The sequence below is a fragment of the Simochromis diagramma genome, unplaced genomic scaffold (assembly GCF_900408965.1).
Source record: "Simochromis diagramma unplaced genomic scaffold, fSimDia1.1 OVJJ01000344.1, whole genome shotgun sequence".
Taxonomy (NCBI): domain Eukaryota; kingdom Metazoa; phylum Chordata; class Actinopteri; order Cichliformes; family Cichlidae; genus Simochromis; species Simochromis diagramma.
In genome coordinates this window covers 14517050-14543874 of record NW_024387375.1, presented here as the reverse complement: position 1 = coordinate 14543874, position 26825 = coordinate 14517050, and the positions used below count along the sequence as shown (strand labels likewise).

General features: G+C 39.6%; 1 protein-coding gene across 2 annotated transcripts; it reads left to right on the top strand.

Moving 5' to 3' along the window:
* The first annotated feature begins 8998 nt into the window (after positions 1–8998).
* Positions 8999–26611, top strand: LOC120719855 (acetylcholinesterase-like). 2 transcript variants are annotated; one of them, XM_040009389.1, is made up of 10 exons: positions 8999–9128; positions 9833–10132; positions 11298–11526; positions 11729–11861; positions 11929–12080; positions 13026–13212; positions 18477–18787; positions 23363–23572; positions 23658–23815; positions 25778–26611. In XM_040009389.1, exons 2-10 carry the CDS (start codon positions 9841–9843, stop codon positions 25870–25872), a joined length of 1767 nt encoding a protein of 588 aa, XP_039865323.1. In that variant the 5' UTR covers positions 8999–9128; positions 9833–9840; the 3' UTR covers positions 25873–26611. The 2 variants fall into 2 exon arrangements, with proteins under 2 accessions (XP_039865323.1, XP_039865324.1); XM_040009390.1 differs by lacking the exon at positions 8999–9128 and adding an exon at positions 9513–9639.
* The last annotated feature ends 214 nt before the right edge of the window (positions 26612–26825 follow it).

Sequence of the window (26825 nt, the reverse complement as noted above, 5' to 3'; positions counted from 1 at the left end):
GAGGATCTTTGGAGAGACCCTGAACTTCCTCAGTTGTCGTAGGTGATACAGGCGCTGCCTAGCCTTTTTGGTCTGGACCTGAATGTGGGCAGCCCATGTCAGGTCTGAGGAGATGTGGACACCAAGATACTTGAAGGACTGCACCCTCTCCACTGGAGCTCCATTGATGATAATGGGCTTGTAGTCTCTGTGCTGACCCCTTCTGAAGTCCACCACCAGCTCCTTGGTCTTGCTGACGTTCAGCTGGAGGTGGTTGTCCTGGCACCACGATGCCAGATTCTTCACTTCATCCATGTAGGCCGCCTCATCGTTGTTGGAGATGGCACCCAACACCACTGTGTCGTCAGCAAACTTAACAATGGTGTTGGAGCCATGGGTGGCCACACAGTCTGAAGTGTAGAGGGAGTAGAGCAGTGGCGAGAGGACACATCCCTGAGGTGCTCCTGTGTTGATGGTGATGCTGTTGGAGAAGCACCTGCCCACCCTCACCACCTGAGTTCTGCCAGTGAGGAAGTCCAACACCCATGCACACAGACGGCTGTTAAGTCCCAGATCCCTCAGCTTTGTGAACAGTCTGCAGGGCACTATTGTGTTAAACTCTGAACTGTAATCAACAAACAGCATTCGCACATAGTTACCCTGTTTCTTGTCCACGTGGCTGAGAGTGGTGTGTAGGACGTGGGCGATGGCATCCTCTGTGGATCTGTTGGATCTGTAGGCGAACTGCAGCGGATCTGTGGTGTCTGGGATGGCGGAGGAGATGATGTTCTTCAGCAGCCTCTCAAACACCTTCATTACTACCGAGGTCAGTGCAACTGGCCGGTAATCGTTCAGGGATGAGGGTTTGCTGTTCTTGGGCACAGGGATGATGGTGGATCTTTTGAAGCATGTGGGGACCACAGACTTCGCCAGGGACTCGTTGAAGATGTAAGTGAACACACCTGCTAGCTGGTCAGCACAGCAGCGCAGCAGACGGCCGGTGATGCCGTCTGGCCCCGCCGCTTTCCTTGTGTTCACTCTCCTCAGTGCCGCTCGGACGTCATGCTCCGCGATGCTGGTCACCGGTCTCTCGCTGATGACGTCACTGTCCTCGGTAGTCAGGCGGTAGATAGCATTAGCCGCCTGGCTAACCTCGAAATGGGCGTAGAACCGATTCAGCTCGTTGGTGAATGTGTCCCTGGCTTTGTAGTCCGTAATGGTGCGTAGTCCGTGCCACATACTCCGTGTGTCGCCCTGGTGGAAGCGGGACTCCACACGTTCCCGGTACCTGCGTTTGGCATCTCTCACCGCGCGCCGCACGCCGTATGAGGCCGCTTTGTAGGCGCTCATATCGCCAGTGGCGAGACCCGCGTTGTAGGAGGCGGTCCTGATTGCTCCCACAGTTGATTTTTTCACACCAAGCTGCTTGCCTATTGTAGATTCACTCTTCCCAGTCTGGTGCAGGTCTACAATACTTTTCCTGGTGTCCTTCGAAAGCTCTTTGGTCTTGGCCATGGCGGAGTTTGGAGTCTGACTGTTTGAGGCTGTGGACAGGTGTCTTTTATACAGATGATGAGTTCAAACAGGTGCCATTCATACAGGTAACGAGTGGGGGACAGAAAAGCTTCTTACAGAAGACGTTACAGGTCTGTGAGAGCCAGAGATTTTCCTTGTTTGAGGTGACCAAATACTTATTTTCCACCCTAATTTACGAATAAATTCTTTACAAATCCTACCATGTGAATTCATGGATTTTTTTTTCACATTCTGTCTCTCACAGTTGAAGTGTACCTCTGGTGCAAATTACTGACCTCTGTCATCATTTTAAGTGGGGGAACTTGCACAATCGGTGGCTGACTAAATACTTTTTTGCCCCACTGTATATATATATATATATGGGGTTGGTAAATTAATTTGGGTAGTACCCCGTCACTGTGTTTCCTTGTTTTTGACCCCCTAATTTGTGCTTCTCGTTTTAGGTCCTTTTTATTGTTAAAAATAACTGTCTGGATCTTTGACTATAAATTATACAACCAATCTCAGAGAGAGATGTTAGCTTTGATCCCGATGACTCTTCGCATGTGAACACCAATTTAGAAATAGGTAATTCGGTAAAATATTCAGAGCCGAGTCATTATAACTGTAAAATGAACGAAGCCATGTTAGAGGGCCTTATTAGAATGTCTGCTGGATACCGAGGTATCCTAGGATTGGGTGTCCATGAGGCACCTAGGTGAGGTGTTTAATGGGACAGAACTTCCATCCATAGACAGCATTGTTGCATCATATGAACACCTGCTAATTAGTGCTAGGCAACAAAATAATAAAGTGAGTAAATAGTAAAATGAGCATCGATTTCTTGGATATGCTGGTAGTATAATTAACCACCCAGCTGACCTGTTAATAAAGTTCCATACCCGTAATAAAAATTCAGCTTGTGAACTACAGATTTATTGTAATCTCTTATTCAATCTTCCTGTTTTACCTGCAGCCTCCAGTGGACATGAGCTATGTTGACAGTGAGTTTCTCTTTGTTACCACACAAAATGGAAACATTGGAAATTTGTGATGCAAGAGCAGGAAAGAAAATAAATATTTGAGGAGGGAGCAAAAATTTATTACTCTTTGTGCTACTCAAATAATTTTATGAATAGCAGTGAAAAAAATATCTTTTATAAAACACATTTTGAAATTGACAGCAGATACTTTCTACCTCATTATTACTTATCTATCCAGCTCCACTTTTTGGGGTGGAAAAAAAAAGAAAACTTAAGAAAAACTCTTTTAATTCACTGACAGGTTTCCAGATTTAACTTGGCCTTCAACTTTAAAAGATTCTTACAATACACTGCATAATAAACTGCACACTATCTTCCCATTCTTTTTTTGCTCCTCTGTTCCCATGCATCATTCCCCAGTCACCTGGAGAGTCCTAACAGCAATTAAACCTCACTTGCATGCCACGGTTGGGGATCTGCAGTCAAAGAGAGAGGGAGAGAGACAGAGATGTGTTTTAACACATAAGAGAATCTAATAGAAAGCAGGGTAAAGGAAATAAAACACAATGTGGAAAAGCATGCACCATACTCAAAGAGAAAAGAAGACAAAGAAAATGAATAAGAACATAAACATTCTCTCACCTCTGTTTTTCCCCCCTTCTATCTCATATATAAATGTGATGGTTCCTCTCCCCATACAAAACCCCATAGGCAATTTAAAGAAAGTAGGCCAAAATGAAATATGACTGCAATATAAAAACAACATTTCAGACACACAGCAGCCTGATAAGACCCTTTTGTGTGTACATGTGTGCACATGAGGTAGTCAGAAAGACAGACTGAGTGAGTGTAGGGTAGGTATGAGTGCACTGGGACACTAAATGGGTCGCAAGGCATTTGAGTGTTTTATTAAGATTGAATTGAAAGTAGGATTTCAAATGAAATTTTACACCATTGAAATGGCTCTACAATCTATCATCCTGTTTCTTATTCTTTCTCACCCTCACGTACACAAGCCCACACACAAACAGGCGCAGAGGACTCTAGACCAAAGGCTACCCCGCAGTCATGCTGCATTTACAGTTTTGTAACCTTTTAGCCACCAGCATACTGTAGCATAAATAGGCTAAATCCCTTGTAATCTGTTTGTGACAGGCATGAGGACCTTGTTGACTTACACCAAAGAGTGAAGCCTGACCCAAATATGGATGTGGGCATTAGCCAAGATTATGACCCATTACTAAGTATCACTATGTCATGCATGAGTGCAAGCAGACCAAAAAGTCTCTTTTAGAGGAATGGATCATCAAGTGTTTGCACTCAATGAATTTACCTCCCCTCTGTCAGAAATATAATATCAAAAATTGATCTAGAGTTACATCATTAATAAGGAAACTAATCTCCACTTAATATGCTGTTTTCACTGGCATTATAATTTTTTTTACCACAACCACAAGCAGCTGTTGCAGAGCGCAACTTGCACAATAAAAAATTATATTGAATGGGTACTGAGTAGCTGAAATACGATCAGAAAGGCCTAAGTATGTTGCCGCTGGGATTGAAATGGGATGGTTTCCCAGAAACAGGTATTATTATGTGCAGACATGTATTTGTGTAGACTTGAGATCAGAGTTGTTGGTTTTTAAGCCAATAAAGATACTGCACGATCAATAAACCCTGAAATTAGACAAGTTCAAACAAATAATTAAAAGGGCAAAATTGACATTCTTGACATTCATGCTTCTGACCATGATGCCACTGATATACACAACACCTGTTTAAAGAAAAAATGCTTGACAATCGATGCTACCTTTTCCTTAGAAAACCAATGAACGTCACTCCGATTTTGACTTTTGTTTTATTTGTGGTTACTATTTGGTTTTGTTTAGGTAACAAAATATTTTTAGGTGAAGAAAAAAGCACAAATTGAACAAAGCAGCCTCATCTCATTGTATTACCACCACCACATTTGGTGGTTGTTGATATGATCTTTTTATGAAATGCTGTCTTGGTTTTATGCCAGATGTAACAAGACACAAACCTTTCAAAAAGTACACTTTTTGTCTTGTCAGTCCACAGAGTATTTTCCCCAAAGTCCTGGGGATAATCAAGATGATTTCTGGCAAATGTGACATGAGGCTTTGTGTTCTTTTTGGTAATCATTAGGTTATGTCTTGAAATCTCCCATAGATGCAATTTTGCCCGTTCTTTTCTTATTGTTGAATCATGAACCCTAACCTTAACTGCAAGGCAAGTGAGGTCTGCAGTTCTTTAGATTTTTGTTGATGCACTCTTGGAGAAATTATGGGCCAGTCACACCTGGGGAGTTTCACCACTGTTCCAAGGTTTTTCCATTGGTAGATAATAGCTCTCAACGTGGAGTCGCTAAGCCAAAGAAATGACTTTGTAACTCTTTCTGGACTAAGAGATGTCAATGACTTTGTTTCTCATGTGTTTCTTTAAATCATGGCATCATGTGTTATATTATTAGTATTATTATTGGTGGTAGTGATTTTGGTACGATTGTTAATTTGATTACGGTTCAAGTATTAAAAATTTCAACTGATATTTTTTTGGAGCGGTTCAGTTTACGTTAATGATCTTTTTATTAGAGGGCTCCTATTTACTTTCCAGTTTATAGGAGGATTATCACCATTTGTAGAGTGGTGATAATGAAAGAAACATTTGTTCTGTTTCGAAATTCTCATATTTCAAGGTTGTACAGTTTAACCTCATAGTTTAATATGGTATTATTAGGCTTGGACTCCCTCCTGAGTTAAGCTTAAATTATCTGGACTGCTTAAACACTTTTCCCCATAAGTTAAAAGAGCTCGAGTTTACAATATTCATGTCCATGTCTATTATTTATTCTGTCGCCGACTAAAATCCTTTAAAATAAAAAATAAATAAAAAATTTAGAGGGACAAATTTTCTTGTGCGATTAAATGCAATTAATCACGATTAATTAATTACAAAGCCTCTAATTAAATAGATTAATATTTTTAATCAAGTCCCACACCTAGTTTAAATCTAAAATTTAAAAGCTGTAACTTTTGTCTGCCTTAAGTGGGATATTTTATGTGATTTATTTCATTAAATATCATTGTCATGCTGTTTAAAGACACTTGCTGCCAAGCAGGCTGCATGTTTGACAATGCATTAATACCAATTACCCAATGAAGTCCTGTTTTGTTTAGCTATTATTAATAGACAGCAAACACAGAGAACAGACAGGAGAGAGAGAGAATGATGCAGGAAATAGTCTGGGATGAAACCAAACCCAGGCTGCTGCAGCCTTTCAGAACCTGGATTGCTTGCCCATTCCAGTGAGCCATACACCACACCGATGATGTAAGTGAGTGAGTGAATGAAGGTGTGATGAATACAGTGATTTTGTGTAAGAAAACAAACCAAACTGCAACTAAAATCAAAAATCCAAAAGAAAAATCCAAAGGATTCTAAGGTGTTTTTATGGAGCACTGCCACACTGAGCACCACTGCTGATTTTGCACAGATTTCACCTCCTCTGCAGGATCTGCAAGACACAGCAGCCTAACAAACAGACAGATAGGAAGGTAAGGTGCAGAGGGTCATCACAATCACCAAGTGCAAGAGTAAAGTACCTTAGCTCCACTTTGAATATTTCAGTACACATGTGGACACACATGCTTGCGCGCGCACACACACACAGCTCAAATTCAAATAAAACAGAAACAGATACAGAGAGCATGGCATAAACTAATATCCTTCTCTATGACACTGTGATTGGATATTATTATTATATCTCTTTGCTCCAAGCTTTCACACAGAAATGAATTTAATAGGGTTTTTTTCTGTTTCTTTTTAATTTTCATTTATTTATTTATTTATTTTATTTTTTGCTGCTTATCCCTGGCTTCATAACAGAAGACTGACATTAAAGGGGCACGGCTGAAATTAACTTGTGTGTTTGAGGTCGGGTGGGGTTTCCATTTCAGTCTGCAGGCTTATTTTGATGATACTGGAATGAGAGAAAGAAAACCTTTACTCAAAGGGTCTTATCAAATATCTTCCATTTCTTCCTTTACACACCTATGTCAAGGGGGCCTGGAGGCCAGTACGTGGGAGGGGACTCAAATGTGGAAACCTAATGGAACAGCGTTAAGATTTTAACAAGCTTCACTGTGAAAACAGAAACTGGAAATGACAACAAGAGGATACGCAGTGTTGAGTCTCTGACGTGGAGGCACTAGAACAGAGGGAGAGTTTGGTTAGGTTCTGAGAGTGAGGAGTTAATGAGGGGAGGAGAGAGGAATACTGATTCTGTGGGCTTACTTGCAGGCAGAGGTTGTGAGGCTTTGGGGAGGGCAACCCAGTGAGCGTCCGAGAGGTGAGTGAGTGAATGTGGTTCCAACCAAGTGGGTTGCAGAGAGGTGCAGAGAATCTTGACAAGGAGACCAGCATCCAGGTAATTAAGCTGCAGGGGAGTGAAGCGGTGACTTGATGAGGAAACTGGAGACACAAGGAGACTGAGGTAAGTACAGAGCATGAACATGTAAACAAGAAGCAATGAGGCCTGGTTACCACCATGCGGCAGCTGACAAACTGGAATAGATGACTGCACTGATCTTAAATACAGCCTTGCTGAACATTGTGAGTGGATGACAGGTGAGGAACCAGGGTTTTGTCAAGAAGGTGGACGGAGCTAAACACAGGAAGGCAGTGGAAAAACACCAGATGCTCACTTGGATCCTGGCAACCTAATTCTTGATTAAATATGCATTTGTAGTGAATACTGCTGTGCTGTTTCTAAAACAAATGGCTCTGCTTCATTTTTCTGCATTTTTCTGTCACTGTCCACATATCTATCAAACCCTCCTGTTGAGTTGTACATAACTCTAAAAAGCAGAACTCCCATGGCTCCCTTTCTCCTAAGCTGATGTCCATGACTACAGCTGGTTGGCATACTGAAAGAGCAAGAGGCTTTAAAAGTGAGTGGTAGACTGATGGAGAGACACAAAAAGGAAACAAATCCTTGCCTAGGGTATAGGGTTGAATGTTTCCATGTCTAAAATTAACTTCAATCTTCAGTATGCACCATGATAGGGAACGGGTTATTAATCAGGTTGACATACACAGATGCGGCCTGTGTCTGTGCCTCAGTCTGTTGTGCCAAGACATTGCATCAGAGTCCCAGTAAGCCTTTGTTTATTGTTAATCCAACTGCACATAACATGCTATAAATAACATGAAACCATACACACACACACACAAAGGGGGCGTACACAAACATATGCTCAAACTACACACTATTAAAAGTTCCAAAGGGGTTTAGATTTCTCTCTAGCTTTGACCACGGGAGTGGGAAAGAAAAGCAAAGATGCCCCCCCCCCCCCAAAAAAAAAGAAAAAAGAAATGACAGGTATAATAAGCAGACAGCAGTGTGAGAAATAAACAAGGAACAGACACAGGAAGTGGTATAATGAGAATTAAGGAGGCTCTGCGTGACTACATAGAATGATCAAATTAAGTTTCCATGGAGTTCATTAAAAAAAAAAAAAAAATTATCCATGTCCAGAATGATAATTATCAGGGCTGGATTTCCCTCTGTGTTATGCTTGGCACCATACCTAATTCAGGTTTGTTAACAATTACAGATATATTTCTTTTCTTTTCTTTTTTTAAAGCAGTCACATAACAGTCATAAAAGACAATTCCTTAATTTCATTTTTAGTGCATTCAATACATCCAAGAGTTTACATTTACACAAAAATGCATTCCAGGTTTAATTATGCATTAATTTTCTTATTTACAGTTTCTTAGATCCATTTTCTGCATGCATTACTGTATTAACCTTGAGAAAGACAGTGTTTCAGAGCAACCTTACATTATATGCCGACGTTTCTTTAGTTTTGTATATTTGTCAGTTACATTTTATTTGGGTTTCTTTTCTAGCTATTTATTTGTGTTTTGCTATTTATTCTAAATGCTGCAAGCAGGGAGTTGCTTCTAATTTTGTTGAACATCTGAAGTTTAATGACAATACAAAGATTCTGATTGTGATATAAATAAAGGGATGTGTCATCATGAAAAGAAACAGCCCATATATATCTATATCTATATCTATATATATATTATACACACACACACACACACACACACACACACACACACATATATATACATATATTTATGTGTGTGTGTGCATGCGTGTGTGTGTGTAAATAAATTGTTGTAAATCATTAATAAATAAAAAATAACAATGCTACAGCAAGAGTGCATTTTTTACATTAATATCACGCCAGCACTCACAAATCGTTACAGTCATAATACTGCAAATCAAACTTTCCTTTTCCTCTTCAAGAAAATGTATTTTGTAAAGATAATAAAACTGAAGACTTTATTCACAAAATTTTGCTCTTCACTCAGTCTTTATTATCATTCATAATATGGATGGCAATGTTTTTGTCTTTTACTATTATTAATTGTATTCAGGGACAGGTATTACTGTGTTGTATTATATAAAATACAAGTAGTACAAGCAGCAGTAGTAGTGGGTGGTGCACTGGGCCGGCCCAGGGATCACTGGACAGAGGTTGTCCATGTTTTCATCCTTTCAGTGCCGTGCCCTCCTCACTCACTCCAGGCAGACACAAACTGCTAGCTGACAAGGTAAGACATCACTAAAGCTTTTATAAACTGGAACTGGCGGATTTAATTCTTGCAGTCATTTATAATAATCTCTGCATGAGCGCTTGTGTCCCCATTGCGCGCATCGAACCAGCTGTGCGCGATTTTCACTCTAACCTCGATTAGTCTGTGCCTTTTCAAAGTAAGGCGGCTTCACACATGATCTGCGCGCGTGCAGTTACTTGCACTTTTTATACTCGTCAACAGCTTCAGTATTTGTGAATATCCGAGGATTAAAGATGCTTTTAAAGTGACACTCTGATAGCGGGAATGATCCCCTCTCTCGCTCTCCCTCTCTTTCTCTCTCTCTTTCACACACGCGCGCGCGCGCGCGCGCACACACACACACACACACACGCACATACACACCCACGGTCTCTGCGCAATATATCCACACACATCGACCCACCCTAAACTTTCTATGACCTGAAGACAAGCTATTTTAATTAACAGAGGCATGCTTGATTGACTTTCAATAGTATCCGGAATGCTGGTGTGTTTATCTGCATATGTTTTTTTTTTGTTTTTTTTAGTGTCTACAAAGTCTTACTTATACTACAATGCTTATTGCACTTAAAAAGTTAAAGTTAGGGCCATATTGTAGTGTTCTGGCAGGATCAGTTTTTGTATTAGCATTTGTTTGTATGTATGTGAAATGTAATATGCCTTTATTTTTCTATCCTCAGGATTTTCCATGGCTGCAAACTCTCAGTGTGTACTTCTTGTTATATTGCTTAATTTTCTGACATTATCACTTGGCACTCAAGATGACCTTGTGATCAGTACAAGCGATGGGAAAATTCAAGGGAAATTGCTTTCTGTGCTGGGTTCGGATGTTAGAGCCTTTCTTGGAATTCCCTATGGAAAACCACCTGTTGGGAAATTAAGATTCAGAGCGCCAGAGCCAGTAGAGAAATGGGATGGTGTGAAGGATGCTACCAACTTTCCAAATTCCTGCTACCAAATGCCTGATACAGCCTTTCCTGGTAGGACTCACGTTAACACAACTGGGCACAATGCATGCACAGACTGTGTAATGGATAGTGCATATCTGTACACTTACATACATATAGCCACTACATAATATGAAATATTCAAAGGACTAAACAAAATCCAAACATAGTTTTAAATAAATATTTTCAACATATTTCACATTGCTGTTATTTCTATGTTATGTACACGTTTTATCTAAACAATAACCAGAGTTACATTACTATAAATAAATTAATAATATTATTTTATAATTTATTTAAAAATAAAACCTGCATTTGAGGGTAAATCAGAAGAAAAATATTTATCATACCTGATAGCACTAATTCATCACTTGTTTGACTGATAAGTAATCTTCATTTTTTTTCTTTTTAGAGAGAGAGAGAGAGAGTTAGGATTGCAATCCACTTTAGACTGTTTTTTAAAAAACATTTTATGTTACCTAAACGCTAGCTTATAAAGGGTAGCATTTTGCTCTCGGACAGTTTTGTCATGCAGAGTTTTTTTGCACTGTATCCATTTCAGAGTAATGTTTTAGTGGGGAGTGGCAGTTAGGAAACATGATCTCATTCGTAGTGTATGCCTTCCCTTTCCCAACTAAACACTTTTTTTAATTGCAAAAGTAAATCTTGGACATGACCCATAAATGTTAAGCAATTTTTTTGTATTATTATTTTCTAGACTGATAAAGAATGTGTCTCTTACACATTACACTTTCATATATTCCTTAACACGAATACACGAGTCAAATTTTTCAAAAGCCTTTCCCCTCACTCAAGAGAATTACTGCGGTTGGGCTGGCTGTATTTATAGATGAAGCCACCTGTCGGAGATTGTTGGACTACTGCAACGGATACCAGACATATGTCAATGTAATAAGCACACTCACTTAATTTAGATATGACATCAGAGATAGAAATGAACCTAACTCACTGTTATCAGGTTGTTGTCAGTGATTCTCATTCTAGGTAAAAACAACCATACAACTGTACACAGTACATTAATGATAAATTCAATTTAATTTTTCTTCAAGCTAATAAAATGAAATGGACCGATGGATAAATTAATTTGAACTTGTAGATTGCAGTAATGTTGTCCCAATCAGGCTCTTTAAAATTATATAATTATACTGCTGCTGTTATCTAACAAAATTCTTTCCAGGGTTCAAAGGTGTAGAAATGTGGAACCCAAACACTCCTCTGAGTGAGGACTGTCTGTACCTCAATGTCTGGTCGCCACGTTTCAACAAAACGCAGCCTGCACCACTTGCCCCTGTCTTTGTCTGGATTCATGGTGGTGGGTTCATCTCAGGAACATCGTCATTGGACATTTACGACGGCCGTTTCCTGAGTAAATCTGAAAGTGTTGTTGTGGTATCAATGAATTACAGGTAAGAGGTAATAAATACTAATAGTAATTAAATATAGTTATTATATGTAACTAGAAACTCTACACTTTTATACAAGAAAATAAAACTGAGTATGACAAATCTGGGTGATATTCTTTTTAGAATAATAAGAGTAAGCAATATTGTGATTTAGCTTCAGTCATACATTGTCAGTATGCCTTATTGTTGTGGTCATCAATAACAGATTGGGAGCATTTGGTTTCCTGTCTCTTCCCGACAACACAAATATCCAGGGTAATGCAGGCCTTTTGGACCAGCGCTTGGCTCTTAAATGGGTTGCAAATAATATTGCAGCTTTTGGTGGTGATCCTTCTAAGGTAAATGCCTTAATTCTAGAAAGGTTTTTCACATGTTGAAACAATTTTAATTTGGCATTGTTTCCAGGTTACTCTGTTCGGAGAAAGTGCTGGGTCTGCATCTGTTGGCTTCCAGCTGCTCTCGCCGGGCAGCCAGGATCTTTTTCAAAGGGCTGTGATGCAGAGTGGCTCCCCCAATGCATACTGGGGCACAATTAGTCAGACTGAGGCCTGGGACAGGTAGTGTACATTTTTTTATCATCTTTGTCTTGAGCCAACTTGGTTGACTTAACCCTTGTATCTAGACTGACAAAATGACAAGTGTATTAAAAAGTCTGAAGATTTCCAGAGGCTGAAACCTGATGACTTTGCCTTTAGCTCCAACAGTAGGTCGACATTCTCATTCATCCTCTGTCCATATAGGTACCGTTAGGATTTTATCAATACCAATATTGAAACTGATATTACTTACAAATATTAATACATCCTGATATTCTGATATTATTTCTGATACTACCCTCCAGAGTTTAGTGTAAAAAGAATACACAGCAGTGGCTATAGCTAATTCTGAAGTGTTGGCTAGCACACCAATGGTGTTTTTCATTGCAGTCTTATACTAACCAGGTATCGAGGTGTTTAGTTTTGTGCTTCAGGTCAATGGCTGTGGTGATCCCACACAGTTAAAAATATCCTACTACAGTGAGGGCTTGGCTGTTGTCCCAGGCTGCAGCTAAGTTTACAAGGATCTGCCAAATTTGAAGATACTTACACACAGTAGTCTTTCTGTATACAGACACGTTTAATTTTAACAATTCTTAGCAATCAGATTAACAGACTAAGAAGAACACTGTGGCTTTGTAATAGATAAAAACATATATTATTTTTTGTCAAAAAAGGCTTTGATCACAGTAAAAATAAATAAATAATAATGTGTGTGTGTGTGTGTGTGTGTGTGTGTGTGTGTGTGTGTGTGTGTGTGAGTGTGGATATATATTTTCATTCAGTTATATATATTTATCTACTACAAAAAAACGTGATTTTTGACTTCAATATTCAGTTCCAAAATCTACATTTGTCTTTTATACTGTCTGTGAGATCATATTGCATTGATCTACATAATTAAAGCCAGATATAAAAGTTTAGCTCTATGAGTTCTTCCTTACTTTTTTCTTTTTCAATATTTAGGTCTCTTATGCTGGCAAAACTGGTAGATTGTCCCTCATCTCCTGCAGCTCGTCTAGAAGCTTGTCTGCAGCAGGCTGATCCTCAAAAAGTCTCAACCAAGCAATTTGAGGTTCTCACTCAATCGTCACTATTAAATCTTCCCTTTATGCCTCATGTTGATGGGAACTTCTTACCAGATGCAGTTGATGTGAGTACCCATATTTGGCATTTGGTTGACTTTCTTTAAGAAATATTTTTTTCGCTACATCATGCATCTCCAATAAGTGCAGTTCATACTTGGGTTTAAGGCAGTGTTTCCCAACCACTGTGCCGCGGCACATGGGTGTGCTGTGAAAAATGATCAGGTGTGCCGTGGATGATTAACTGGTTCCACCTGAGTAACGGGCAGAACAATTACATTCTCTTCAAATAGAGGGCAATACAACTATCTGCTCTAATTAAATTGGTTGCCAACTGACAGTAAAATAGTAGAAGACGAAGAATAAATGACATAATAATCATGCTGTGAGTGAGACAACGCAGCACATAATAGCAATAGATAAATATTTGAAAAGAAAAAGTAGTCAATCTGACCTGGATCCTGGAAAAAATTCCTACCCAGATGAGCAAATTTTCCTATATTTGGTGCGCGGGAAAAATATCAATGTGCTTTCTGTGACATTTTTGTTTGGTGGTGTGCCGTGTGATTTTTATAATGTGAAATATGTGCCGTGGCTCCAAAATGTTGGGAAACACTGGTTTAAGGAAAAAGTTGCATGCAACCAGTCCACATGTTGTCAAAAAACAAAAACAAAAACAAAAAAAAACGTTTATACAATCAAAGGGAAGTATACCCTCTTTAATTCTAAGGTTATACATGAAAAAAAAATCACAATTATCTGGTTTTTACCAGATTTTAAAATAAATAAAATACAACCTTAGATGAACTACAGTACATGGCATCTTGCACCGACTGATTTTTTAGTTATTAAAAACAAATTTAAAGAAGCAGTGTGTGGAAAAAAAAACATTTTAAAAAAAGTATACACTGTGACTCAGTAGCTTGTAGAACCATTTTCCACAGGAATAACTTGATGTAACTGCTTTATGTATGACTTCATGACTCTTCATCACTTTTGGCCCACTCCTCTTTACAATGTTGCTTCAGTTCATTGAGGTTAATGGACATTTGCTTATGCACAAGTCACTTGGTCTGGACTTTTTTTTGCATTCTGATGTAGATTTGCTGGTGTGCCTGGGTTAATTGTCCTGTTGCATGACCCAGTTTTGCCTAAGGTTAAGCTGTTAGGGAGACTGCTTCACATTTGAGCCTACTATCACAATCCCATCTCCACATTGGTCCTGTCTGTCTAAAGGACATTGTTCCAGAAGTTTTGTGACTTCTTCAGTTGCAATTTTGCAACCTAAGCCATGCTGTCATGTTCATTTCTGAGAGATAATTTCAGTTGTACTGTCATGAATTTTAGTATTTAATATACTAGCAGAGGACTGTTGTAGCTTTCTGGCTTTTTATAATTTCTCTGATCATTATGTGGTCTAATGTTGGATCACTTAAGAATCATGGACATCACATTGTTTGGAAATGGCCTTCCCAGACTGATGGGCAGAAACAGTTGATTCCTTGTAATCATGGCTAATATGTTTTCTGTCAACACATACTTGAATGCTCCAGACTATATATATATACATATATATATATATATATATATATATATATTAGGGGTGCAACGATACACAAAATTCACGGTTCGGTTCGATACTTTGGTGTCACGGTTCGATATTTTTTCGATACAAAAAAAATGTTCATGCCTTTTTAATTTGTCATTTATTAAAATTATAAATATATATTTTAACTCAAAAGTACAGTTTTTAAATTTAACCCTAACCCTTGTGCGTGTTTTTTTATTTTGACAGCGAATGCGCACCTGCGGACCACTTATGTGCAGCCCTGGTTATTTAGCTCATCCTATTGCAGCCACAGAAATTATTTTGTCCATGAAACCATAAAGCTGCACTTTCTTTTTGCCTTATAGTCTGATTTGTCATAACTTCTCCGTTTTGTGGTAAGCTTTTCTTTGGCTGTCACTTCTTCACCCTGACCTGTCTTATTTGGCTCAGCAGAACTAAAATATATATCGTGCTGCTTTTACACAGGCACTCACATAAGCTCAGCGATTCTCTGCGCGATCAACCTCTCACATGTTTAAGCTGCGGGAGATTTCACTTGTCATGTTTGCATAGTAAGCTAACGATTAATAAGACGATGTCAGAGGAATTGGTGCACAAATTATCATCACTCACAGATCAGTGCTGTCGCTCTCTATACACAGTTCGCACGATTGCAAAGTGAAAGCAAAAAAACAAGCGCAAATTCAAACGCGACTTACAATATGTCACATATTGACAGTGGCTCACCGATGCCAATGACATAATTACCCAGCTACATTTCTGAAAGAATGCAAAAGCATTGACATATATTTTTCCTTCCTACAATAGCCCGACGGGCAGGGAAGAGATAGATTTTGGTAGCCCGACTGAAAAAAATCGCTAGCCCCGGGACGTTGGGCTAGCGATATTGCAAGCCCTGTATCTGATTGAGGAATCACTCATCTTTGGAAAAGAGAGTTTATTACAGAGAAATGTCTCTTTCCAAAATAAAAGCTATACTATCCGCTTCTTCTGGGCTATATTCTCAGCAGCATAAGGAGAATCATGTGCTAACAGCTGTCTAAATGACTCGGCTAAAGTTAGTAGCATGCTTGCTTTTTTGTCTGCTTCACTTGTCTTTGCACTAGGATGATGTCGGCGTAAATGTGCAGTCATATTCGTTGTGTTCCCACTAGTGCTTTCAGGTTAATCTCGTTGAAATGACCTTAACGCCACAACACGGCAAATCTCCGTTAACGAGCTACCACCGATCGCCCCGTGCATGGGGCTAGACGGCCAACACGTTAACGAGCTAACTGCGCTAACACACTAGTTCCCACCCATGTAATTGAGCATTGCATGGCACATCCAACATACTGTTTTACTTTAGTGCCATGACTCGCTTACCTTCAGGGTCATACGTCACATGAAAACCAAAATAATTCCAAACGCCAGATCTGAATGTTGCAAGGAGAGCTTAACTTCTGTCTTGCTAGCTTGCCCTGCGCTCTTCCTTCTGACTATGCTGTCTGTGTTGAGCGCTCAGTGGATCTGCGCTCGACAGTGCAGCCTAGGCGGAGTAGTCGAACGCAGATTCACTGAGCGCTCAACACAGACAGCATCGTCAGAAGGAAAGTTGATAAAATAAATTACAAATGTTGTATATGCGTACCGAACCGAAAGCACTGTATCGAACGGTTCAATATCGATACGAATCGTTGCACCCCTAATATATATATATATATATATATATATATATACAACCTAGTATCACAGCAAAGTGTGTACTAGACAACTAGACATGCTAGTCTATTTCACGCTTTGCCTCTCCAAAATGTGAAATGGCAACGCATGCAGAAGTTGCATTACCAGCAGGGGGAGATAATATGAAGTATATTCCAGAGTTGTTAATTGTCAGAAATGATTAAGATAGGTGGCTAATATGTTTATATATGTAACTGTGTTTAATAATAATGTCTGCTTAAACACCTTCCCTTGATTATTTTCATGTTGGCTTGAAATAAAATATCTCCCTCTGCTGTTACTGTAGCTTGCTGCAACTTCTGCGTTTGGACATACAGGGAGTGCAGAATTATTAGGCAAATGAGTATTTTGTCCACATCATCCTCTTCATGCATGTTGTCTTACTCCAAGCTGTATAGGCTTGAAAGCCTACTACCAATTAAGCATATTAGGTGATGTGCATCTCTGTAATGAGAAGGGGTGTGGTCTAATGACATCAACACCCTATATTAGGTGTGCATAATTATTAGGCAACGTCCTTTCCTTTGGCAAAATGGGTCAAAAGAAGGACTTGACAGGCTCAGAAAAGTCAAAAATAGTGAGATATCTTGCAGAGGGATGCAGCAGTCTCAAAATTGCAAAGCTTCTGAAGCGTGATCATCGAACAATCAAGCGTTTCATTCAAAATATGGTAAATGGTAAATGGCCTGTATTTATATAGCGCTTTACTAGTCCCTAAGGACCCCAAAGTGCAAAATAGTCAACAGGGTCGCAAGAAGCATGTGGAAAAACCAAGGCGCAAAATAACTGCCCATGAACTGAGAAAAGTCAAGCGTGCAGCTGCCAAGATGCCACTTGCCACCAGTTTGGCCATATTTCAGAGCTGCAACATCACTGGAGTGCCCAAAAGCACAAGGTGTGCAATACTCAGAGACATGGCCAAGGTAAGAAAGGCTGAAAGACGACCACCACTGAACAAGACACACAAGCTGAAACGTCAAGACTGGGCCAAGAAATATCTCAAGACTGATTTTTCTAAGGTTTTATGGACTGATGAAATGAGAGTGAGTCTTGATGGGCCAGATGGATGGGCCCGTGGCTGGATTGGTAAAGGGCAGAGAGCTCCAGTCCGACTCAGACGCCAGCAAAGTGGAAGTGGAGTACTGGTTTGGGCTGGTATCATCAAAGATGAGCTTGTGGGGCCTTTTCGGGTTGAGGATGGAGTCAAGCTCAACTCCCAGTCCTACTGCCAGTTTCTGGAAGACACCTTCTTCAAGCAGTGGTACAGGAAGAAGTCTGCATCCTTCAAGAAAAACATGATTTTCATGCAGGACAATGCTCCATCACACGCGTCCAAGTACTCCACAGCGTGGCTGGCAAGAAAAGGTATAAAAGAAGAAAAACTAATGACATGGCCACCTTGTTCACCTGATCTGAACCCCATTGAGAACCTGTGGTCCATCATCAAATGTGAGATTTACAAGGAGGGAAAACAGTACACCTCTCTGAACAGTGTCTGGGAGGCTGTGGTTGCTGCTGCACGCAATGTTGATGGTGAACAGATCAAAACACTGACAGAATCCATGGATGGCAGGCTTTTGAGTGTCCTTGCAAAGAAAGGTGGCTATATTGGTCGCTGATTTGTTTTTGTTTTGTTTTTGAATGTCAGAAATGTATATTTGTGAATGTGGAGATGTTATATTGGTTTCACTGATAAAAATAAATAATTGAAATGGGTATATATTTGTTTTTTGTTAAGTTGCCTAATAATTATGCACAGTAATAGTCACCTGCACACACAGATATCTCCCTAAAATAGCTAAAACTAAAAACAAACTAAAAACTACTTCCAAAAACATTCAGCTTTGATATTAATGAGTTTTTTGGGTTCATTGAGAACATGGTTGTTGTTCAATAATAAAATTATTCCTCGAAAATACAACTTGCCTAATAATTCTGCACTCCCTGTATAAATGTATAAACAAATTAACTGACAAGACAAACAAACAAACATCTGGCTTCACAAAAACAACTAAACAACTTTCTCTCTTCCTTCTGCAGGTACTTCTAAGTTCTGGTAACTTTGCAAAGACAGATGTGATGTTTGGCTTAAATAAGGATGAAGGGACATATTTTGCTGTTTATGCAGTCCCTGGATTTAATAACACCGGTCAGAGTCTCATCACTAGAAAGGAATTCTTGGCAGGAGTGACGCTTGCAATGGATACTGCGAGTGATGTCACGAGAGATGCAGCCATTTTCCATTACACGGATTGGACAGATGTGGACAACAGGGTGAAAAACCGTGACTCTGTATGTAGTCTTGTTGGAGATCAAATGTTCATTTGTCCAGTGCTCGACTTTGCTCACAGGTAATGAGTAATTCTTATTGATCATATTTTTTAGTCACAGTTAATAAACTCAAAAATGACTAATTAAAGTCTCAGAATTGTATTGATAGTTGTTTTTTAAGAACATACAGTAGCATGCTAAATCAAACAAGGTGAGATTTGTTCAAGATACAGTGGGGCAAAAAAGTATTTAGTCAGCCACCGATTGTGCAAGTTCCCCCACTTAAAATGATGACAGAGGTCAGTAATTTGCACCAGAGGTACACTTCAACTGTGAGAGACAGAATGTGAAAAAAAAATCCATGAATTCACATGGTAGGATTTGTAAAGAATTTATTCGTAAATTAGGGTGGAAAATAAGTATTTGGTCACCTCAAACAAGGAAAATCTCTGGCTCTCACAGACCTGTAACGTCTTCTGTAAGAAGCTTTTCTGTCCCCCACTCGTTACCTGTATGAATGGCACCTGTTTGAACTCATCATCTGTATAAAAGACACCTGTCCACAGCCTCAAACAGTCAGACTCCAAACTCCGCCATGGCCAAGACCAAAGAGCTTTCGAAGGACACCAGGAAAAGTATTGTAGACCTGCACCAGACTGGGAAGAGTGAATCTACAATAGGCAAGCAGCTTGGTGTGAAAAAATCAACTGTGGGAGCAATCATCAGAAAATGGAAGACATACAAGACCACTGATAATCTCCCTCGATCTGGGGCTCCACGCAAGATCTCATCCCGTGGGGTCAAAATGATCATGAGAACGGTGAGCAAAGATCCCAGAACCACACGGGGGACCTGGTGAATGACCTGCAGAGAGCTGGGACCAAAGTAACAAAGGTCACCATCAGTAACACACTACAACGGCAGGGAATCAAATCCCGCAGTGCCAGACGTGTTCCGCTGCTGAAGCCAGTGCATGTCCAGGCCCGTCTGAAGTTTGCCAGAGAGCACATGGATGATACAGCAGAGGATTGGGAGAATGTCATGTGGTCAGATGAAACCAAAGTAGAACTTTTTGGTATAAACTCAACTCGTCGTGTTTGGAGGAAGAAGAATACTGAGTTGGATCCCAAGAACACCATACCTACTGTGAAGCATGGGGGTGGAAACATCATGCTATGGGGCTGTTTTTCTGCCAAGGGGACAGGACGACTGATCCGTGTTAAGGACAGAATGAATGGGGCCATGTATCGTGAGATTTTGAGCCAAAACCTCCTTCCATCAGTGAGAACTTTGAAGATGAAACGAGGCTGGGTCTTCCAACATGACAATGATCCAAAACACACCGCCCGGGCAACAAAGGAGTGGCTCCGTAAGAAGCATTTGAAAGTCCTGGAGTGGCCTAGCCAGTCTCCAGACCTCAACCCCATAGAAAATCTGTGGCGGGAGTTGAAAGTCCGTGTTGCTCGGCGACAGCCCCAAAACATCACTGCTCTCGAGAAGATCTGCATGGAGGAATGGGCCAAAGTACCAGCTACTGTGTGTGCAAACCTGGTAAAGACCTATAGTAAACGTTTGACCTCTGTTATTGCCAACAAAGGTTATGTTACAAAGTATTGAGTTGTATTTTTGTTATTGACCAAATACTTATTTTCCACCCTGATTTCCGAATAAATTCTTTACAAATCCTACCATGTGGATTCATGGATTTTTTTTTTTCACATTCTGTCTCTCACAGTTGAAGTGTACCTCTGGTGCAAATTACTGACCTCTGTCATCATTTTAGGTGGGGGAACTTGCACAATCGGTGGCTGACTAAATACTTTTTTGCCCCACTGTACTATGGTATAGTAGTATCTTACAGTAACAGTAGTAAAGCAATGAATACATTTAAATGTCAACTTAAAAAAAGGTGCTGCAATGGTGAGATTGTGTGTGAATATTTGTTATGAGACTTTTTCTGGTAAGCACAAGAAAAATGGTTATGGATATATCGGGAATGTTTTTCCATGTATTTTTCATCACTCCACTTTACAACATATGTGCTTCAAAAATCAATATTGGGGAGAATCAGGGTAATATTAAAACTGATTTCTTTTTCTTTTACGCAATGGTAAGAATAAGATCAAAGGTATCAATCCATATGCGCCAGGTCAGATAGCACACTGAAATAAAAAGGTGGTCACAGAAGAAGATAGATAAGACTGATGTCAAGACACAAAAATTCCACACAGTCCATGAAGGGTTCTGTTGGGTCTGTGTTTCCACAAGCCCCGCTAATTCTAGAGACTTATTCATCATGAAGAAAAAAAAGACAGTCGATTGATCAATCACTTGCGCAAGGGAGGCCTGTGTCCACCACGAAAATGACCTCGACGACGACCTCCCTTGCTGCCCTTTTTATTGAGACACAGTTCACACAAAACACGTCAGAACAAAGCCACGCCCACATGGTTCTAAGAAAAGGCATTGTATGTATATGTGTGAACTTCTGTATCTAAGTAAGAATGTGTGTGTGTGTGTGTGTGTGTGTGTGTCAGACCTCCTGCTGACCAAAGGGTCGTAAACGCAGGAAGCTTACATCAAAAGAAGCAGATCTTCCAGATAGGATGTATCTGCAATAAAACATTACAGCCCCCCCATCCAGAACCTCAAGAATCTGGGGGGAAGGACAGTGGAATTTCTTTCATCAGAGTTGGCAAGCATAGAAATGACAACATTTAACAATTCACTCTAACAGGTTCCATCCACAGTGACTAGAAAAAGCCAGCTTAATGGACAACACAGAGGCTCTGATCATGCCAGCAGAACAAGACCTAAGTAGTCAAGACCGAGGTACTTTGGGACTTTGACTTCCACATTGACAAGCAGCTGCTGGCCAGCCAACCAGACATAGTTATGGCTGACAAAAAGAAGAAGATCACAGTTGTAATAGATGTGGCAGGCTGAAGGGCAGGGTGGCAGACCGCTGAGCAGCACAGGACTTCAGGACCCTGGGACTGATGCGATCAAGGTCTGCAGCTTTGCCTTGATGAAGTCACTGTGGTGGTGTAGTTAGATTGGTGCTTTGTGAAGAGATCAACAGAGGTCTAGTACTCAGCCTGTTGTAAAACACATGTAGCTCATTGACTGTATCCATGCTGCCCTCCTGCTGCTGTTGATCTCTTTGATTGAGGCCAGTGATCAGCTGCATCCCTCTCTACAATTGTTTGAAATTATTCAACTGGAGTTTGGTTTCCAGCTTCTCTCTGTAGGTATCTTTACACTTTCTCAGCCCTGCCTTTAGGTCATGGTGTAGGTTTCTCAACTTGTCCTTGTTCCCAGGCCTGAAGATCCTCTACTTTTCATTCAGCATGTCCCAGTATGTAGTCTCACTAGCTCCCTGACTCCAGAATTCTTCTCACAGGCTTGGTGGCAACAGGAAGTCTTAGAACTGCAAGAACATACTGAGATGTTAACAGGACCTGGTTTTGGTCTGATCTACATAGTTAGCGAGGGCAGTGGCTTTGTATACATCCTGCATGTTTGCGTGCAGAAGATCCAAAGTTTTATTTTTTCATGTTTTGCGGACCAGATCCTGCTGTAAAGTTGGCATAGTGGAGGCTAGATATGGTTGAAACCGCCAGTGATGGTGATGAAAGGCTCTGGGGGTTTATGCTTTAGGTCAGTGAAAGTCCCGTGTGTGATGTCACATGCTGCTGACCCATTAGCGGCTACATAAACACGTATTAATATAGCGGAAAATTCTCATCGTAGATAACATGTCCTGGATTGCATCACCATTTATTAACAAACACTGCAATCTCTCCATCTTTTCTTCTTATTGCTCAGCTTGGCGTCTTTGTCAGCCAAACTATGAAAAAGTCGGATACTGTGGTGGTGTGGTCCAGGTACCTTTGTAAAGCATAATACACTGCGCTCCCGATACTGCCGATTACTCTGATGCTTTACCAGTTATCCACTTTTAAGAGACCTCACATTCCCTATGACAACCGGTGGAAAGGAGGGTTTATGTTTCCTTCTCCTTGATTATATTCTTACTCTGGCCTGGCACTGATTACGTCACCTTTTGAGTTCCTGCAGGATGACCGGTCTGGCTACAGGCAGCAGTGTTGTGTTTTTGAAAGTGCCAGATCCTGAGTGTATAGAAACACAGAGCCATTCCACTCAGTGTTACCCCTCAGCATGACAAATGTAAAAAAGACAGTGAGGACCATAAAATTACAAAAAAGACGACTAAGGTCTATGATTTGTAAAAACTGAAATCTAAAAAAAAAATACAAAAAAGAAACTATGAATAAAACCGCAAAACACACTTAACTACGGAAGCTGCTGCAACAAACCGCAATTTTCACAACATCTAGAGACTAAGAACAAGAACAAGACTCAACTCTTATGTTCTTGCGATTATTGCAAACAAATCCTGACAAAACACTGACAAATAGAGCTGGTTTAAAGAAATGCCACCTTACTAATAGTTGAAAACTGCAAACCAGTATAAAAATGTCAATTACTAACACTAACAATGTTTCTGCATTTTTTTGTGTTTTTTCCTCAGTTTGTATGAACCACTTTATTTATTTTTCTGTTATGTTTCATCCATCTTGAGCTAACCTGTTGTAATATAATAATATATCTCTGTTATTTACACTTTGCAGGCTCTCTCAACATGGTGGTAAGCCTTTTGTATATTTATTTGATCACCACTCATCAGTCAATCCCTGGCCAGAGTGGATGGGTGCTATGCATGGGTATGAGATAGAATTTGTATTCGGAATGCCTCTGAATGCATCTCTGGGATACACAAAGGAGGAAGTTAATATGACCAAGAAGTTTATGAAACACTGGGCCAACTTTGCTCGTACAGGGTAAGCATAACCAGATGGTCAGACACTCACTCAACTAGTGTGAAGACCCTGATGATTCTTAGAACTGATTTATTGTCTGTTTCAGAAATCCAGGCCTTGAGGGAGCTAAGTGGCCTGTGTTTACTGTTCAAGAGCAGAAGTATGTCACACTGAATTATAAACATCCAGAAGAAAAGACAATGATGAAAGCCAAAGAATGTCAGCTCTGGAGCAAATTTATCCCAAAAGTCCAAAGCGTGTCAGGTTGGATACACAAACACCTACACACATACATGCATGACACATATATAAAGATCACTCTATATAGTCTAAATGAAAGTATATTTTCTTTAAATTCGGCAGGTTTAAAATGAATCTTAAATATAATCTCAGATGAAGTAAAAAAAAATTACACATTCCACAGTGTCATTATTTACTTAAAAAAAATGAAGCCGTCTCTGAAAAAGTAAGTGCTTCTGTAGGAATAAAGAGGGTGATCTACAGTCAGGTGTTGCTACTCAGATCTATTTGATTAACTGGTCACCACCAAGTGTGAACGCGTATAATAACTGAAATGTTGCCAGTTTGCTGGTCTGGAGGATTTGAGGAAAATACATCAGCCATCTCTTAGAAGAAACAATTGTTGCTGGGATATAGGGCTATTTCCAAAGAATTTAAGTCCTTCAATTATTAACCAGTGGAAAACATTAAAGACAGTTACCAAGCACACCAGGAATGGATGTCTCAGCAAATTCAGAGAAATTCCAAAAACTCTGCAGGTAGATCTCAGATTCTACAAGCATAAATGTTAAAGTTCATGACACTATAACTAGAAAAAGACAGAATAAGTATGGCGTGTTTGGAAAGGTTGTTAGGAGAAAGTCTTGTCTCTAGAGTTGGGAAGTGATGAAGTACAAATGCTTTGTAACTGTTTCCAGATATCGGTAAATTACTTAAATATAAATTTTACTGACCAAATTTTACATTGTTTCAGAAATATCTGGATCTTTACTATAGTTTTCACTTAAGGTTCAACACGTTTGAGGGGAGTTTTTACTTCCCTGCCCTGCGAACCAAAACTTATTAGTGCTTAAATGGAGGGAACAATATTGAGCCAGCTATATTGGTGTGTTTATCACAAGAGCTTGTCACATACAAAGACATGAAAAGTCCAAAAAATATAATTTAAGCATCATTTGCAGCACTGTACTCAGGGGGTTAAATCGGGCCAGAATGATTTTATTGCACTTTTGGTGCAGATGTCATGAATTGTAGCACTGTACCTAGCACTAGAGAAGAGGAGAGAGCATAAAGATTTTAATGCTTTTTTAAGTGGCAGCTAATTTCAAAAGTTTTTATAAGCTTCACAAATATCAAATGTCCTTGAAATAGCTACTTTTTTTCTTTGCATTGTACTTCTGCTAAGGTAAAACTTTCTGTAGTTTTTCACTTCTGCTTATTTTAAAAAACGAACCCTAATGAACTGAAGCGAGGCTGTAAAGAAGAGTGCACCAAAATTCATCCACAACAATGTGAAAGGCTGATAAAGTCAAATAGAAAATGATCACTTCAAATTATTGCTTCTAAAGTTGGTTCTGGAAGCTATTGAAAAATATGTCACTCTTAGTTTTTCATAGCCTTTTTTTGCATTTTGTCTTAGTTTTTGTTAAATAATGATACTAATGTCCACCACATTCTTTCTCTCAGTTTCTGTTTTCCCAATTTTAACATCCTGTAAGGACTAGATACTTCTTCATTATATCTTAATATGTAACACTTTAGAAGATAGAGAGTGTACATTTGTTAACCATTACTGTAGTTATCTGTAGTAGGAGGCATTACATCAGGTTTTGTTAGGAAGGCGTTTAGCTTGTGGAGGAGAGTTTTATTCTGTCTTGCTCCCCTTGTGTTTCACCTAAGTTTTGGAGGTCTAAGTGGGAGGAGAGGAGGGTCAGTCATCACTTCTCTGAGCATAGATCACACAAGGGTGAATAATACTGATACACCTCCACAATTAAACTTACTGTGTAATCATACACCACATAGCAGAATGATTAAATATTTTTTATTGGAAAAATGAAAGGACAAAAAAAGAGAAACATCTAACAGTACACACACACACACACACACACACACACACACAGACACACACATGTGTAAACTAAAGGCGAAAGATTCTTTGTGAAATAACATCATCATGATGTTCTTGTGCTTTTTTCTCCACAGATAAACTGGTGTCTTGTCATAATGCAAGTGGGATTATACTCCGCTGTAATTATTTGTTCCTGCTCATGTTATTGGTTATAACTTTAACCTACTGATGGACTGAAGAGGCCTGTCTTCTACAAAGTTGAAGTCTGGTAAATGTAAATTTACCAGGCAGAAAGGAGACGTGGCGTGTGTCGGTGCCTGTTGTGCCAATATATCAGAGTCCCAGTAAAGCATTGTTAATTGTTAATCCAGCTGTGCATAACATGTATAAAAAAGATAAACAAGGATGTAAACACAAAGTCACAAAAGGATGGTAAAAGTCAGGCCTAGATTTCCCTTTGAATTACACTTGGTAACACGCCTAATTCAAATTGCTTAACAATTACAGATAGAGTTGCTCTTTCTAAAGCAATAAAACATAATCATCAATCAAAATTATCACTGTATTTGACAAAAAATGTATTCCTCTTTCAGTTATACATACTTTTTTTGTCTGCATGCACTGTTGTATTTACCCTCAGACAGTGAATTCTCATTAACTCAGTGATGTCAATAAAGTGTTGAACTGTTATGAAGAAAAAACTTTTGACATTTAAACAATTGTATGCAGAAAGTCTCATCATTCGATGTGAACAGGATGAACATATGGATATGGTACATATGTCCAATAGAGGATGCTGACAGCTAATGTGAGCAGGTTGAAGGATGACCCTGTGACCCTTTACCACTGGTCTTCCAATTCAAAATAATGTCCGGGATCTGTACCGGAGTGCATGGACTGCACAGGCAGTCACCTTTGACATGGGGCATTGGGCTCAAGTCATTTAACTATTCCATTAAAAAAAAAACCCAAAAAAACCAACATTTAACAATAAATTAATACAAATATATTTGCACTCACACATACTATGTCCAGAGGTTATAAACTAAAATGTGCAAGAGTGCCCATTTACAGTTTTAAAGAGTACAACAAGCGTACAATTTGTACAATTAGTAAACCTAGTATGGGCCTGTTTGATTTGTTGTGTACCCTGGGTCTACATGTACAGGCTGTTTTTAAAGT